General features: G+C 41.3%; 2 protein-coding genes across 3 annotated transcripts in view; one reads left to right on the plus strand and one right to left on the minus strand.

The window, feature by feature from the left end:
- Positions 1-8,940, plus strand: LOC105395467 (BCL-6 corepressor-like protein 1). The gene is made up of 2 exons (XM_038114245.2): positions 1-124; positions 7,768-8,940. Exons 1-2 carry the CDS (start codon positions 101-103, stop codon positions 8,629-8,631), a joined length of 888 nt encoding a protein of 295 aa, XP_037970173.1. The 5' UTR covers positions 1-100; the 3' UTR covers positions 8,632-8,940.
- Positions 8,714-17,462, minus strand: part of LOC105386901 (endothelin-converting enzyme 2) — a 21,695-nt gene continuing 12,946 nt past the window's right edge. For both annotated transcript variants that reach the window (XM_048627336.1, XM_048627335.1), the window contains exons 6-15: positions 15,672-15,930; positions 15,047-15,353; positions 13,815-14,111; positions 13,054-13,248; positions 12,442-12,778; positions 12,202-12,250; positions 11,946-12,013; positions 10,219-10,349; positions 9,701-9,865; positions 8,714-9,366 (exon numbers count right to left, since the gene is read on the minus strand). In XM_048627336.1, coding sequence (XP_048483293.1) covers positions 9,193-9,366; positions 9,701-9,865; positions 10,219-10,349; positions 11,946-12,013; positions 12,202-12,250; positions 12,442-12,778; positions 13,054-13,248; positions 13,815-14,111; positions 15,047-15,353; positions 15,672-15,930 — 1,982 coding nt within the window. In that variant the 3' untranslated portion in view covers positions 8,714-9,192. The remainder of the gene's footprint in view (positions 9,367-9,700; positions 9,866-10,218; positions 10,350-11,945; positions 12,014-12,201; positions 12,251-12,441; positions 12,779-13,053; positions 13,249-13,814; positions 14,112-15,046; positions 15,354-15,671; positions 15,931-17,462) is intronic.

The raw sequence follows: 17,462 nt of genomic DNA on the forward strand, positions 1-17,462 counted from the left end.
GCTCAAAGCATCGATTCAGCAAGAATAATCGATTAATTTTATCGATTTTTAAATGTTTCATAAATTTGTGTCGTTGTGATCTCAGTTTGTAGACTTTAAGATGGCGGTGTTTCCTATTGTTATGGTAAGTACAGCCTAAAAAAACCAAAACCAAAAGTGACTTAATCTGGGGGCACGGCAGTGCCCCCACCAAATCGAGCAAAAAAGCGACACGGCCGTACCATCCTTTTCTCGAAGCAATTCAGGCCATTTTCGACCCCCTGTAACTTCGTTGTGGATAAAACTAGAAGACTGAATTTTCACTAACCATGCAGGCATTGTAAAGACACGGTATATTTAAAATTTCATTAAATTTAAAACAGTAGTTTAAGAATTATAACGGTTCAAAGTTTCTTAATTTTGTCACTGACTCACTCACTCACTCACTCACCGATCATAAAAATTCTAAGGCGCTTCTAGCAGACCTAGAAGCTTCAAATTTGGAATATAAGTAGTGTTTGGTGTATGAATCAAGGAAAAACTAAAATATTTGGGGCACGGTAGTGTAGTAAAATTCAGTACCAACTCGAGTAAAATTTTTCAGTCTCTAGACTTGGTCCAGTTTTTTAGATAGTTACATAACTGCTTAAATAATTTCATAATCACATATCTGTACACCAAGTTCTGTTCGTATCCACGCACGCATCTCAATCTTAAAAATATTTAATGTTTTATATAAATATATTGACTTGGTCATCGCACTAAATAATTTAATTAACACGTGTTTCCATGCGATGGCCGAGTCAATATATTTATATAAAACATTAAATATTTTTAAGATTGAGATGCGTGCCTGGATAAGACTTGGTATTACATGGATCTCACAACTTTTTACCGTAGAACAACTGAGTTACGAGACATGGTTTTTTTGACAAGTATTGTTTTTGATGGGATATAAAAATAGACGCATTTTTCCTGAAATAAAAATGACATATTATGTATCTAGCCTATCTGAAACCTAGTTAAACATTGTGAGATATGGCGTTTCGACTTTCTCCGTGTTCGGCATCATAAGGGTCACAGTGACAGTTAAATAAAGTCAATTTTTCTCTCCACCTTTAGTTTGCAAGGTGCGGGTGCCTATATAAATAGAGTGAGTCGCCCGCGCGCCTCAGTTGTAATATCACCATGCAGAAATGACTAGGTTTCAGATAGGCTAGATACATAATATGTCATTTTTATTTCAGGAAAAATGCGTCTATTATGTAGTCTGAGCCTATCTGAAACCTAGTTAAACATTGTGAGATGTGTTTATTATCGCATGGTGGAGAGAAAACCAACTGTGACCCATAAGCTACTGATGAGTGTATCAGTAGATAAATATTTGAATCTATAAATTTATAATGCATAGATTTCTAGGTAATAGATATACTAAAAAGAAAGGTATATAAGTATACATAAGACTTAAGTACTTCCTTATTATTCCTGACTTGTCAGAAAGTTATGGAAGGTATATACCTATAAATATAGGTAGGTATTTATACATATGGATACACACAGTGCCTCTTCGAAAGCAATACTTATAAGTAATTATTGATCAAAATCTTGTTATTGTCAAGGAAATATTTTTAACATACACTAGCCGAATGGATGGAACCAGTGAAATACTTTGCAACAATATTTAAAAGCTGTAAAATGTAGAATATCGATCCAGGCCGCTGGGGCTCAGGTCAGCACATGCTGACTAGGGTATGTAATTCTGGACTGACCTCAGAAATGCAGCAGCCGACCGTGGAGCCTCGAGGACCTGCTCAGTCAGCCCTGTATGACGACACGGCCTGCAACACCTGGCGCGGCATCTAGTCCTTGGAACGAGGAGTGGTGCTTGAAGGGAAGATAATTTTACTAAATATCTCAGCCTCATCAGCTACTGGAAAAGATTAGATGAAGGCTGTGACACTGGCGGATAACACTAAGTATTCAGTTTTTCAAAACATGATGCAGGTCACTACATTCACAGTCTAATTTTGTATTCTAACTAACTCGGCGGTTAACGAGTTCCTGTGCAGTCCTACTAGGAAGGAAAGTTATTTTATAAGCCTTTGCACCGATTTTGTGGGCTACTATCATTCTGTATCATCATGTGTGAATATTATGAGCTCTGGCAGCATTCCTTGGTAGATGACATCAATTAATAAAGATTGATTAATACAACAATAACAATTATAATAGTTGATAAATGAAACCCGGCTAACATGTCTTAACTGGGTAAGTAAATGATCAGTCATGCCACCAGGATAAGTAAAATGTTCAGTACTTCATATGAAAAACATTAACAAGGTCACCTTTAGGTATGTTCGTCAACACTAAGGGCAGGTCTCGGCCAAAACCTTAAGGCTTCGCCTTGTTGCAACTTCAAAGGTACGTAGGTAGGTACCTACTTACATTGTTGTAGGTTCGATTTTAAAACCATTAAGTCAACCTAGATAAAACAAAATAGCTCGATTAAATAAAGATGGTACGTAAAGATGTTAGTTGTACCTGATCAGACCTGATGCAACGACAGCCAACATAGACTCTCTAATCTGTGGAAGCAACAATCACGGTGGCGGGAACATGGACAGTTGGACGAGCCACCTCGAGCCTGAGAACTGACAGTTCGCCAACAGCAGATAGCTTGCGGCTATCTATAGGTAAACTTAGGTAGTTAGCTATACCCAAGAAAAATTCCTTGGACATCGATATGAGAGTGGAACAGCGAATAACTGTGACATTCATTAAAACAAAAAGGCTTGTTGTTGTTGTTGTCCAGCTAAGGAAGGTTACCTACTCCAGCGACCTGGTATTGCATTCTGAAAGAACTGCGAAGAGTTAATATTATGACTAATAATTATTACTTATTTAGAAAGTTTTCAGCAAACTCTAATAAATCAAGCAGCTACCACGTCACCGCTGCCCGGTTATAGCTCTGTACTAGCTTGGTAGATATATATATACCAGTTCTAGCCTTCAGCTAGAGGCCAGAGAGCTCCTAAATGAGATGCGAGTACGAGCATGACACAAGTAATTTTTTACTTGGTAACTAGTTACGTAACTAACTGAAAGATCCATAAAACAGTTGAGGATTACTCAAAATGGAATTGTGAAAACGGCACGTCTGCATCTTAACCAGTCAGTCTAAGTAGTTTCAGCAGATACAGTGTTGAAAAATAGTTATGAAACGTTTGCGCCAGAATCGAATTAAAAATACATTTTCATTAGAGAAGCCGTTTAGGCATGAATAGGTACTTTCACCCTTTGGATTGTGCTCCAAATGATGACCTTCGAAATTTATAGAAATTTAATGACGACTGCCATTGTTTATTATCTAGCCCCGTACATTGAGTAGGGCTGCGGCTACACGTGATGTGATACACAGTACACAGTAGGTATATGCATGTTCCCAGAATAGTGGAAGTTATAATTTTACCAAAAGGTAGTCGTCTCGTGCAAGAGCACCGTTACTCGATTTATTCGATACACAACTAGTAGACAGCTGCTGCGTAGGAGGTTCACGCATTTTTCAACAAAGAGCTCGGATACACTCACAATCCACTGGGACATAAGGAAGACAGCTAATATGGTGCCACTCAGAAACCGCGATGACACTCCGATCATGATCACCCGACAGTAGGATCATAATAAATTCGGTAACTTGTGAAGCGGTATGGTATAGCAACAGCGACTTTCACGAAATCAGGAATTAGCTCAGTGCTTTTAGGTTGAACACTCGCCGGTGGGATTCACTTTGCTCACAGCCGAGAAAAGAAAAGACTCAAAGCTGGAATCTGCCGATGTGTCATGACACTTAAGATAGTGTCTGGGGGGGGTCACTTTATATGACGAAAAACGAACTTTCAGTGCACTGCGGCGCGAGCTATCTGTTTGTATGTATTAAACGTGCCGATTGCACGACAGCTCTCGTTCGTTCGTTTCTCATCAGTATAGAGTAACGCTCCTGTACTTACCGTGCGTCACCATTCCCATGAGCAGTCCAATGATCTTTAGGCAGTTTAGAACAAAAGCTGCATTAGACAGTTTCTTCAGCAGAGACATCGAAATAAAAAATTGATTGCACAACTATCCCCAGGAGCAGTCTGCAGGTCACTTTGGGTAGTTCAGAAGAAAGCTGCTTTAATAGAATACCCTACCTCAGCGGAGGCATCAAATTGAAGTGCTATAACACTTTTAGAAGCGGTGCACGTTACCCGATTTGTCGTCATCCATGCCGATGCGGCTACGGCGACTGCAGGTGGTTACTCAGGCTTCGTTGGTGTGCCCTTGTATGGCTAACATGACCAACCTTGGCAGTAAACGTTCGTCTGCATATGCGAAAATCACTGATGAATAGCGCACGTTACTCGATACCTTCTAAATAAGTCACTCATAATGATGGCTGATGATGATGATGACCGTGCTAGCAATAGTGCAGGCGGTTCCGCTGAGCATAAAATCTCTTCCCAGACAGGGGGCGTTTGGATCTGGCAACCAGAACAGGAGTGCCAGGTGTGCGCAGCGATGCAGGTGGGACAACACAGCCGCCAGGGCAGGAGTGCATAGCTGGGTCTATGCAGCGATGCAGGTAGCACAAACCGGTGGCCAGGGCCAGGACCGGGTGTACGCTGCGATGCAGGTGGCACAAAACGGTGGCCAGGGCCAGGACCTGGTGTACAGCCGCCAGGGCAGGAGCGCATGGCTGGGTCTATGCAGCGATGCAGGTACCACAAACCGGTGGCCAGGGCCAGGACCGGGTGTACGCTGCGATGCAGGTGGCACGAGACGGCGGCCAGCGCAGGAGCACAGGGCCGGGTGTATGCTGCGATGCAGGTGGCACGAACCGGTGGCCAGGGCAGGAGCGCCGGGCCGGGTGTACGCTGCGATGCAGGTGGCACGAGACGGCGGCCAGCGCGGGAGCACAGGGCCGGGTGCAGGTTACACGAAACTTCAATTTCACCGAATCGGCCTGCCTACCCTTCAGCGGGTAGGTACCGGCGGATCACATTACTTGCCGCACATGCCACAATGTCCCAACATACTGAAACTCGGAGCCACGTGCTTCCTGTAAAAAATCCTATGACGGTCCTGGAAAGCTCCTGTTTGTAAAGCCTTACATAAGCTATAATCAAGTGCATTATTGTAATAGCAAAGTTTTTATCAACTGTTTTCTAAAAATATTAGAAATTGAGGGTAGAAAAATATATTTTTATTATTTTTTCCTGTATAAAATTAACATATGCTTTACTTAAAGCGGTCATTAATGTAAGTATCTAGCTCAAGCGCCACTAGTAGGACCGGAATATGTGATCAATCATCACCACGACTATTGAATCGGACCCTACTGCGTGGGATAAAAACCCCAAGCGCCGGAGCATTATGACCAGTGGCTGAGCTTTTAAAAGCAGTAAATAATAGCATTTTACTCACGGCTTATCAACTCAAACCTTCGTTGCGAAATCCTCAGCAATGGCTGCGTGCGCAGCAGCCGGCAGGTCCCGCTCCCCGACGCCACGTGTCGCGGTGGCCGCGCCCCGCGCCGCCTGGTCCGCATCACGCTGCTCCCGGCAGCGAGGACTCCGCAAATTCAATATTATATTTTTCCCCGTTCGGAGCGAAGCCGACGAGAACCGTGGCTACATTGAGCCATTTTGCCGAAGTGTTCACTTCAAAAATCAAAAACCAACTGAGGCGCGCGGGCGACTCACTCTATTTATATAGGCACCCGCACCTTGCAAACTAAAGGTGGAGAGAAAAATTGACTTTATTTAACTGTCACTGTGACCCTTATGATGCCGAACACGGAGAAAGTCGAAACGCCATATCTCACAATGTTTAACTAGGTTTCAGATAGGCTCAGACTACATAATACTCATGTAACCTTTTGTGGGGTTCGTAGTAGTTAGAAGAGCTATAGTATATATCGTGACTATACATGCATACATTTCGTTAAATCAATACGATTAACAATGATCTGCTTTTCACCCACCGCTATCGAAGTGGTCTGAAGAAAGATTGATTGCAACAAGTACAGTAGAATTAATAAAATAAATGAATAAATAAAATTAAGAAATCATTATAAAATATGCAAATTGTGATACATTTGGACCTGAATATAGAGAAAGAAACTTGTATGAAACGCCAATAAACTAATATACCACCTCGTAATTATGAAAAACAGTTAAACATTTTCGCCAACGTTATGATGTCTGAAATCCCTTTGTATTAACGGGTTGAACCCCGTGAAATGATAAACAATAGAAAATTATTGTTTTTCGCCCAATATCGCGACTAAGGGAAGCAAAAGGTTAATCATATAGGTGGCTTTCCTACGGCCATATCATCAGTTTGTAATCCAATAATCACTGCTCCTTTAGGTTATCTTAATACTGCTTCATAGATAACACTATACATATAGAGCAGTTTTTTCTTGTTCCTGACAATCACTGTCTCGCATTATTATTATTATTATGTGGGTTGCTAGAAATTAATCATATTTGCATACTCACTCATCGCATCGACAACGTCGAAGTGCGTATCGCACAACGTCTAAGATGTAATTTATGCATTTTTCACACGAACACAGCACGCAATCATTATTTAATAAGTGTTTATACTTGATTACTCTATTGACTTTACTTCCGACCAAGTTAACCTATAATTTAATACACAGTTTGTTCAGCAATGTACGTAAGTGATTTATAAATGAGTCTACAACTATGTTGTAAGTTCTATATTAACACATAATACTGTATGTAGTTTATAAATTAGTAATAATTCATTCTAGTGTTAAAGCAGTCTATACTTATGTAGTGCGTTCCGTTATGCGATATAAGTACTTATTTTACGCATAAAGTTACGCTGCATTCCTTGATTAATCACTTAATTTTCTATATGAGTGATTTACTTACCCAAGCATAGTGATATCCAAATGACAAAACTTATACCTTATCCCATCTCGTGATATCCTAAAAATTACTGCTGTAATCTAGACTTGCCCTTAATCGTCACATTCTGTAAGTGTTATCTAGGGAAGTTTGTTGCATCTTATCCGCTTCAAAGTAAGGGAAATGTCGTAATTCCATAAGTAACACATGTTGCGAGAATGTAGAGCTTCGGCATCTGATAATTATTAAGGACCTAGTCCGGTCGCGTACCGGGAATTCAGAAGTTGAACGTAATTTGTTGATTCCGCAACCGAAGTGGGTACCTTCCTATATTAGGTCAGTACAGTGATACATCAGTTCTACCACAGACCTGTATTTGAGTAGACAACGCAAGTGCATGTACTTCGCGTGTAAAAAGGGAGTGAAATTATCTTCCTTTAGCGCAGTGTCATTAGGGACGTTCCTAAACTAAATCGTTCAAATGACGTGACTGACGTGACAGTAGGTATAAAAATAATGGCACTCTTGGTTTCTATACAAGGATTGAGACAAGCGTTGTCTATTCAAATACAGGTCTGTGAGCTCTACAACATGTATGTTTACGGTTTTAAAGATTTCACATTGAATAATCAGTGGTTTTTAAAAAATACTGTTTTACATAACACCTATGATTAACTACTGATAGATAAGATGAGATTGGTGCAACTTGTAACAAAGCACCCTACAAACATGGAATTCGAATAATCGATAACCGAATAACTATTGCTCGCTGATGACCTGCTTCACGGCCTTAACCGATGAATCAGTTATCCACTCCGACAAAAAAAACCTAGTAAAACATAAATAACATTCTACTTTCTTCTTTCAGATGCTGCTTCTAGCAAGCAGTGCATCACTAGCGAAAGAAACAGAAGAAAAGCACACGACGAAACTGCTGGAGTCTGGTGGCATCAGGGACGCTCCGTCCGGCAAAGGCATCAAGCGGCAGGTCTTCTCCACGGGAGTCCTGGGTTCACTGACACCTTCCCCCTTCACCCCGTCAGCTGTGGACCCTACTGGAGGTCTCAATGTGCCGATCCAGGCAGGGCCACCAGTCGTGGCCGCACCAGCCGTCCCACCGCCGCCGGTGCAGACCTCCGTCTCAGTCGACCCCAACCCCGTGGTGTTGAGGCAAGAAGTGCCGCGCTTTATTACTAGAACCGTCACCAACCAGGTGCCGTATGCTGTGCCAGTGCCGTATCCTGTCGACCGACAGGTGCCGTACCCGGTCCGAGTACCCGTGTCTGTGCCGGTCGACCGCCCTGTGCCGGTTCCTGTGGTGCACAGGGTTCCCGTGGAGGTCACCCGCCACGTGCCCGTCTACTACGAGACCAGAGTGCCATATCCCGTCAAAGTGCCGTACCCAGTGCCTCATCCGTACCCGGTGACAGTGGAGCGTCAGGTTCCAGTTGATCGCCCAGTTTATGTGGACCGGCCCGTGCCTCAGCCCGTGTATGTGGACCGGCCAGTCAATGTGCCAGTGCCGGTGGACCGGCCAGTAGCGGTACCACAACCTGTGGTGGTCAACCGACCGGTGGCGGTCCCACAACCCGTGGTGGTGAACAGGCCAGTGCCGGTGCCAGCCGTTCCGGTCGCGCAGCCGCTGCAGACGTTTCAGTCCCTGCCCACTGGATTCGGAGGAAACCTGAACTTCCAGGACTTCTCCAACAGCATCGCTCTCAACGGCCGCTAATCATGCCATCCCTTCATTATCATGTAATTTATTATGACTATGTACAAATCCATTATCATTATTTTTGCAATAAAACATGGCGTGACATCAAAATCTTTATTATTCACTTGTTTAGAAAGTTAATAGACATAGCTCGAAACATCTTAACCTACTTCAACTGGGACGGGGCGAGCGCGGGTCCAGGGCGGCGCGGGACAGACTCAGATAGCACCTGAACACGTCCATAACATCGAGATATTTAAAACGTTATTTCATAGACTTGGACACGTCCCGATTTGTCTCATAGCCAATGGCTCACATTTCGCCTCGTTAATTTGACAGTAAACTCCACAGGTCTTGGAGATAAACTAGAAACAGCATTGAGTCGAATTGGGACGTATTCGTCTAGTATTCTCAGACACCTACAACAACATGCAAATTCATCTAGAAGATGAAGACAGATCACAACACATTGGCCTACAGGAACTTCTAAAAGGGAACACATTTGTCAACGGGTTCATACAGATTTCACATTGATTAATGGATTCTTGGAGAAGTTGCCTGACTGGTCTGCGGATGGGTCTAGAAGATGACGCACTGGTCGGCGGGGTTCATCTTGGAGCCGCGGGGGCAGTTCCAGGCACGTGCGAAGGCGTCGTTGTTCTGGAGGGCGCCCCGCGCTCGGAACTCATGCGGGGTGTGCTCGTCTTGTAGATCCTCCTTTAGGGAATCCTTGGTTGATACTCCGCACCAGAGCTGAAGCAAAATTAGTAGGTTAATGTAAAACAAAACCACCATTTAGTGTGTTTTATTGCAGTATATTAGGACAATCAACAGGTTTAAAAATATGGCGTCTTCAGAAACTACTTATAGTTTAGGGCTATTAGGGCTGTGCTGTAATCGTCGCTGTAGCGGCTGTGGTAGGATGGTTAAACATTGGAAACAGATTGTTATGGCACCCTTCGGGAGTAGACTATCGCCATCAATTGTAGATAGTTGGGTCCAGGAAAGCTCATGTAGACCCTTCCAAGGGATACCACAATATGATTGGCAAGGGTTATAGATCCGAGTATTCAGACTTCAGGCTCACATTTCCATAGCTCAAGAAGAACAGCTGTTCAGGCGAGTACTCCTCGAATCCTGGTAGAAGCAGCTCCTCTCCATGCCGATAGCGATGCTCAGTGAGCGCCGCGAACGCCTCCCGCACGCCGCCGTTGTCCGCTATGTTCTCGCCCAGAGTACGGGCGCCGTCCACCTGGGGAAAGGACGCTCGTTATATATTTTGATGCACCGTTAAAAATTAAATATGTGTGTTTACAAATATGTGGTGTACAATGAGGTATAATGCTGAATGCGTTCTAGATGGTGTGCAAACATATTATGGTTTTTATGCATGAAGCTAGCCTAAATATTTTGTCTAGAAAGCCATTCAAAACCATAGAACAACGCAGACTCGGGTGTTCACAACTTCACAACACGTACGAAACACATTCTTCATAGTATACCATATACCTAACTCTTTTTGACACAGTCTCGTCAGTTTATTATATTCTCATCGAATTTATAATCGCAAGCTAGAAAAATTTAAACCCAACGCCCTCAACTTACATGCTCTTTCAGCTCGTCCACATAGAACTGCGAGTACTGCTTGACGAAGCACTGCGTCATGTTGACGTACGAGCCGATGGTGGCGTTGCTCCACCAGGGGACCATGTTGCCGTTCTTGTCGAATTTACGACCTTAAATACAAAGTTGTAAGGGTTACTTTTTAATTGCTTTCACACATAAGCTCCATTACATCTAAGGGCCGGTTTTTTAATCAGAGAGAGATCAAATTTAACTATTCGTCAAGTCACGCGTCAAGTATGACCGCTGCATATGGCTGCATACGATTTTGAAGTACCTACTTAGTTTTTAACTATAATGTGGCAAGTTACTTGGCGACCCTCCTTGCGGGGTGAAAGAAGTGGCGGGGGCGAGGTAGCACGACATGCTACACACGTAGAAAAGTGTGCCCGGATTAATCTCGTGATAGCTTGTAACTATTTCTGACGTAAGTAAAATTTTATTCTATGAGTGTTCCCGTAAATGTCATATTTAGCTTAAAATTTATAGTTTGACAGCATTAAAATTTGGATGTTTACCTTCAGAATATCTACCAATTTGAATTTATTTATGTAAAAGTGTTTTATTTTATAAATCAATTTCCATGTCACTTTCATGTTCACTCTCTGTTTTAACTTGTTCATCGTCGTCGTCGTCCTCATCTTCATCATCGTTTTCATTAACTTCAATTATAAATCTAAGACAAAAACCAAAAAACATTATACCTACTTTGAAGTATAATGTACTAGAGTACGCCAGTCATATTAGTTCAGTGTACACATATAATATTTTATGTTTAATTTACATTAAATTATAAATAAACAATAACATACCTGTCCAATACATTGTCGAATACTCTATCAGATTTATAATATTCGTCTTAATTTTTTATGACATGGTCGTCACAATTTCTCCACTTTTCAGGCGAATAGGTAATTAGAGAAAAGCAACTCTAAGTCTTTTATCTCTTTATCTAAGTTAGAGTCAATCGACGTTCTTGCGAGCCACACAAGTTCAATAGGATTTAATTCCGGGTGGTATGGGGGTAGGCGAAGCACGATATGACCATTTTCTTTCAAAATTTCATCAATTTTGTAATTTTTCTCTGTGTTTTGCTCATTAATTACTTTCATTAAATCACATAAATTTTGGTTGCTTTCCTAGTTACAAGAACTGACAACTGACGCACTGTCATATGGACTCTTCGTCTTTGTTGTTTACTTTTTCGTATCTGACTGCGCAGTACCAACCTTTAGCCGCGTAGCATGACTGATCCGGTACGCTGTTCTACAAGAAGCCCCTATATTGAGACATTATACGATTTGTTGTTTTTAACGTTATTTTGTTGACGAATTATAGATACCTAATAATAATATAATGATAATATTAAAAAGGCCTCAACACTCATCCTAAGACTAATGGTCTCAGGATCAATGATCTCATGTGGGTCGCACTCAAATTATGACAGACTATATAAGACATGTGGCCGCCTCGGCTGCGCGGCCGAGACTGCCGTAACAATGACATGCAGTGCACGCGTTCCCCTCCACCGCTACCCTCCCGCTACCCGCTGTCGTCTTGGGTACCTCGTCCCCTCCGCGTCTTTCACCCCGCAAGGAGGGTCGCCAAGCAACTTGCCAATCTATAATGGTGCCATTTTTGACGAATGGTTGATATAGGTAACTGAGGATAATTACGGATCAAAAAACTGGTAAGTATAGGTAACTTACCGAAATTGTCAAAGCCGTGAGTTATTTCATGACCAATTATCGTACCCAGTGATCCATAGTTGAGAGATCTGGAATTAAATACTCGTTATGTATGTACAACTTCATTCACTTATAAGTAAGGAAACCTGACTGGTGCAAACCGATGTTTCCATGAAAATAGGGTGCAAAAGAAGACGTTTCTCCAGTAGTGTTTGACGGAAATAGGCGATGATGATGATGATGATGACATGGCGTTTGATAAGCCTAAAATACTTACTCCAATCCGAGATCGTAAAAAGGATACTGCACCATGACTAGTGGTATAGCTGCGTCCAGGAAAATACACTATTAGTACAATGTTACAAGCTACCAGATATATTTCAGGAATGTTTTATTACTGCAAACATTTTAATAAAACTTACACTAACAAAATCACAAAAATGATCTCTCATTGGACTAAAAGTGATGTTTAGTGGATAGTTCAATCGGTGCAAATTATATAAGTACCAAAACTTACTTATAGTATTATCCTGGAACACATGGTACGCATTAACCTCGGTCGGATCAGTGGCCCAGGCGGACTTGTCAGTATTACGGAACTTATCCAGAGCCTTCTTCGTCTTGAGCTGGACCACATTGATCATATTCTCGAGATGGGTCTCCGGGTTTATCTTCAACCCTTGGTAGTATTCTTCCAGTTTTCCGTTTTGGAGCATCCATTCTGGGAAGCCGATGAGGCTTTTCATCCGTTCTATCTTCTCGTAGGTGGCTAGTTTCGTGTCGTCGTCCATCCACTTGGCCAGGCCCACCAGGTGAGCTAAGCCGTTCTTCAACTCATTCAGCATTTTCTTCAGCTGTTTACAGAGGAGAATAAGATTAATTATGTGGTTATGGAAATAGCGAATACATAATTGCACAATATAGCCGGAGTGAGGCGCTGTTCTCAACATGGCAAGTATCAAGTAAACTTTATCTTAGCCACTATATAACCTGCATTGCACATCACCTCAACTTCTCCAACTGTTGAATCAACTATACCTTATAAATCCGGCGTACATTCTGATACTTTACAATCCACCCTAATGCTGACAAACTGATAAGCTACACAAGCAGTACAACCAAACCCCACCTTAGGTTTAGACACCGTAACAAACTTCTCATCCAGGATGGCATGCGCCACGGCCAGCCCCATCATGTCCGTGACCAGGGCGGCGCACTGAAGGCTGCGCGAGCGCCGCCCCCCGCGCCCCTGCAGCGCCTCGTACGCCGCCTCGAAGCGTTCCCGGAGAGCGGACGTTGTGTGCACTGACATCACTTCTACCACCTGACGGATGTAGAAGGATTAGCCCCAGTTTCACCTGATTCTGTTAGATCATAGCAAGGGAATAGTAGTTGAATTTTGACACATCTGTCAAGAATTTAATATGGAGATGACGTAGGTATAATTGATGATATTACAATGTAACAGGGGTGTTAATGATCTAACAGACTATGGTGAAACAAAGTATTAGACTACAGCAGGATAATCAAATTGATAGGCTAGAGTAATCAGCAAACATCCCATGTTTCATATTACTAGCGTATTCCAAGCAGCGATAAAATATTATGTAGGTCTCTCCTACTGGCATGGTAGCCTAAGCTCTAAGGCTGAGCTGGAGGGTGTTTACGGGCGATTAAGAATAGGCAAAAGTAGCCATCCTGTCCGCTGGCCCAACCTCTTAGGCAGATAGATGCTGTCGGAGGATTACCGAACATGGTGTGGTGTGGATGATGATGATGGCAGTAACACAGTCTCGACCTATCAGTACACTTGTCAATCAAACACGATAGATATCGACCGACCTAAAAACTAGACAAGCTGTAGGTAATTACAACAAATATTAATAATACCTTAACCCAGATATACAGCTCAATATCCACAGCCGGAGTTCTAGCCATGAGAAGCGCCATCTTTTCCATATACTCCATATCCACATCAGAGACCATGATCTTATCCGTCGCGAAGTCTAGTTCGGTTTTGCTGACGGCGAAGACTCCTTCAAGATATCTTTTCCAGATAGGCGAGGCGGATTCGTTGTTGGCTGCGAGGACTGCGTCAGTTCTTGCCTGAATCTCGTCTGCGGTGTATTCTGGGTAGTTCTCGTAGTAATCTAAGTCCACTTCGTCTGTGGCGTTTATATTTTCTAGCTGAAAGAGTAATTACACGTTAGGTGTTTACATTTACTAGGTAGTTAGGACTAGGAAAAACTAGGTTAATATATTATCTAGAATCTAGATGACCTAAATTGTACGCTATCGTTTCTTTAGTACTTTCCTAGTTATTATTTTGTACACAATACGTGGGTACTTACGTACTAATTTATTCATCTGTAGCCCCTCTCAGAAGCATTGTTACTATGAGAGAGGGGTCAGTTTTGTCTGCCACCAACCGTACCTACTCATATGAACTATATATAATAATAGGTAGTAACTTTGTTTTAGATGTTCAATAGTTAGTGTACCTAAATAACCCGTTTACGTTTAATAATAGGTCGTTTAGTCTTCGTAAGAGTTTATGATCTTACAGATGAATAAATGAGGATCGTTACTTACTTAGTAACGATGTTTTGTGTATTGCTAAGGAAATATTTAGTACCTAAGTACTAAAGAAACCATCGCATACAGTTTAGGTCATCTAGATAAAATATAAACCTAGTTTTTTTTTAAGTACATCACATGTCACTACTCACATCGCATGCTTGTATGCCTGTTATTATTGTAAAAGCTTTAAAGCTTTATCTCTTGATTTTTATCGTGCTAGTTATTGAAAATAGCGTTAGGTACTTAGGTATACTGTAAACATTATTAATTTTGTAAAGGCAATAATTGTTAATAATAATAATAATTATAGAAACGTTAAAAAATAACTGAGATCTCAAGCTCAGCTATGGTGGTACTCGTAAAAAGCTGTTACTTCACTACCTTCACTATGTATTAAATTTTTAATAACATACATGTCATACATGAGCAGCCGTATGAAGAAGGGAGCAGTGTAGGGGGTAGATTATATCTCTATCTATGAAGGCATATCTAATAATGACTCTTTTATAAAACAAACTATAATTAGGAACATTATTACTTACCTCGTACAACGTATTGTACAAAGCATAATACTCCTCAGCAGCATTCTCAGCCTTCTCAGCCTCAGAATAATCGATCGTATTATTTCCAGAAGCCGGAGAGAACGCAGCAAAGAGGAACTTATAGAAGTTGATGTAGACCTCTTTAGTCTTATCGGCCGAGATGGATTTGGTCTTTTTGTCTATGCCCAGGGGTCCGTTCCCGTTATGTTTGAGGAATATCTGGTGGAACGAGGTGGGGCGGTTGGGTTGCAGGATCGGTATTGGCGCCTTTTTGCCTATTTTGTGTTTCTTCTTTTCATTGTGCATGCTGGAAGTAGGAATATGGTTTATAGTGTCCGAGAGAGTTAATTGGGTACCTGGCCGAAAATAACCCTCAAATGTTAACAACAGACAGTCAACATTTTGAATTTTGAAGGACTTTGACATTTTACTTCATAAATGTTTCATTGTTTAGGTTTCAGTTCGAAACGGCCAGGCTTCCGCTTATAAAAGATGTGTAGTCGAAAGTTATTGTCGGTTGGATGATACTTCGATAAACAATACATGTGTTCATACATGATTTAAGAAGTTATGGGTTAGAATGCTAGAAATGTACTAAGGACATACCTACTAACAAAAATTTTACCTCGGAAAAGGATTAGTGGTTCCAGGAGTGCCCATAGCCAATCTATACACTGACGAGTTCTTCGGATCATTAAATATCTCGAACCCAATGAGCACATCCATTCCCAACATGGTCTTCACATTCACCACCACCTGCACCCAGTCTACCTTGACCTCTGAATGCTCTTCCTCTGGGACCGCCAGGTATGAAGGGTACGGGGGTAGTGTGAGGTCCTTGAGCTTCTCCTTCACTGGTTCTAGGCCTTTGCTTTCTATGTGGTCTGTGAAGGGTTTGGTGTGTAAAGAAATGTATTTTAGTCAGAATCAAAATCATAATTCCTGTTAGAAGTTTAGGCTGATTCATGAGTTGTAAAACAGTTCAGTTAGTTCCACAGCTGGACATAGCCCCTTTGCTGGTAGTGGTCGGGGAAGGAAGTCTGATGACAGTATTAAGAAGCACAGGCCCAGCAGTCCACGATTATTGGGTGAAGTTGAACGGCCAGATCCACATAACAACGCAGACTCGGGTGGAGTTTAATACATTGAGGTCAGAACCGTTAAAATTAGGCGATTCAATCATTCATCATCAATACGACATAGACATAATTTGTATTACTGAGCATCACCTTAAAAATGATGACATGAATTTTAATGTAAAAAATTACAATGTTATTAGCTCATTTAATAGGAAATCGTTAGACAAAGGAGGATCATTAATATTTGTAAAGAAAAATTTAAAATGTAAGGATAGGAAAGATATTGTAAAATTATCGGTCGAAAGAATAGCTGAACTAGCTTGTGTTGAGATGGACAAGTATATAATTTTAAGCGTGTACAGGCCCCCCTCTTCTGACTATAAAGTATTTGAGAAAGTGATGGAGGATAGTCTTACCATCTTATCTAAGAGCTCAAAACAAGTGGTCGTGGTGGGAGATTTTAATATTGATTTATTAGTTGAGACTTCTATGAAATGTTGTATAATTAATTTGTTCAAGTCATATAATTTAAGTAATGTCTTCCTGGAACCTACCAGAATTACTCCCACCTCAGCCACTTGTATTGACAATATTTACTGTAATTGTGATTTTACTAATCATTCTGTAATCAATTGTTTACCATCCGACCACAGTGGGCAAATTATTACGTTTCCTTGTACTTTTGAACGTAAGTCAGCCACTTTCAAGTTCAGACCAGTAACATCATACAGAATTGATAAGTTTAAATCTCGATTGAACAGTAAACTTGGCTACTGTAGAAGCTCTGAAAGAAATCCCAATGATGCCTTTAAGGAAATATTTCAAGGTTTGTCTCAAGAATTTGAAAACGTGTTCACTAAGAAAGAAGTAGATGTTAATTGTAAACTAAGTCTTAATGACTGGGCAACATCGGGAATTTATAAGAGCAGACGTAAATTATATGATCTCTATGAACAGCGTACATTTACTCATGACGATAACTTTAGAGATTATGTAAAGAAATATACAAAGATATTCAAAGCCGTTTGCCACCAAGCTAAATCAGATTATATAAATAGAAAGATTAAAAACTCTAATAACAAGATTAAAACCGTATGGAATATCATTAATACTGAAACCGGGAAGAATAAACCACGTGATTTAAATTTTGAACTTAAAATTAATGATAAAATTGTTTCATCTAGTGAAGAAGTGGCTTCCATCTTTGAAGATTTTTTCCGTAGTATACCGATAGCTACAACTGAGAACCTTGATTCATCTTGCGCTGAAGCTGAACGTTTGCTAAGAGGGAATGCACCGCCTTGCGATCTCGACTTTCAATTTCATGGTATAAATAC

This window comes from Plutella xylostella, chromosome 18 (assembly GCF_932276165.1).
Source record: "Plutella xylostella chromosome 18, ilPluXylo3.1, whole genome shotgun sequence".
NCBI classification, from domain to species: Eukaryota; Metazoa; Arthropoda; class Insecta; order Lepidoptera; family Plutellidae; genus Plutella; species Plutella xylostella.

What these genes read in the sequence shown, in the direction of transcription:
- LOC105395467 (XM_038114245.2), top strand. Translation starts at nt 101, where the DNA reads ATGGCGGTGTTTCCTATTGTTATG. An exon ending in CGGTGTTTCCTATTGTTATG is followed by an intron (nt 125 to 7,767) that starts GTAAGTACAGCC and finishes TTCTTCTTTCAG; the next exon opens with ATGCTGCTTCTAGCAAGCAG.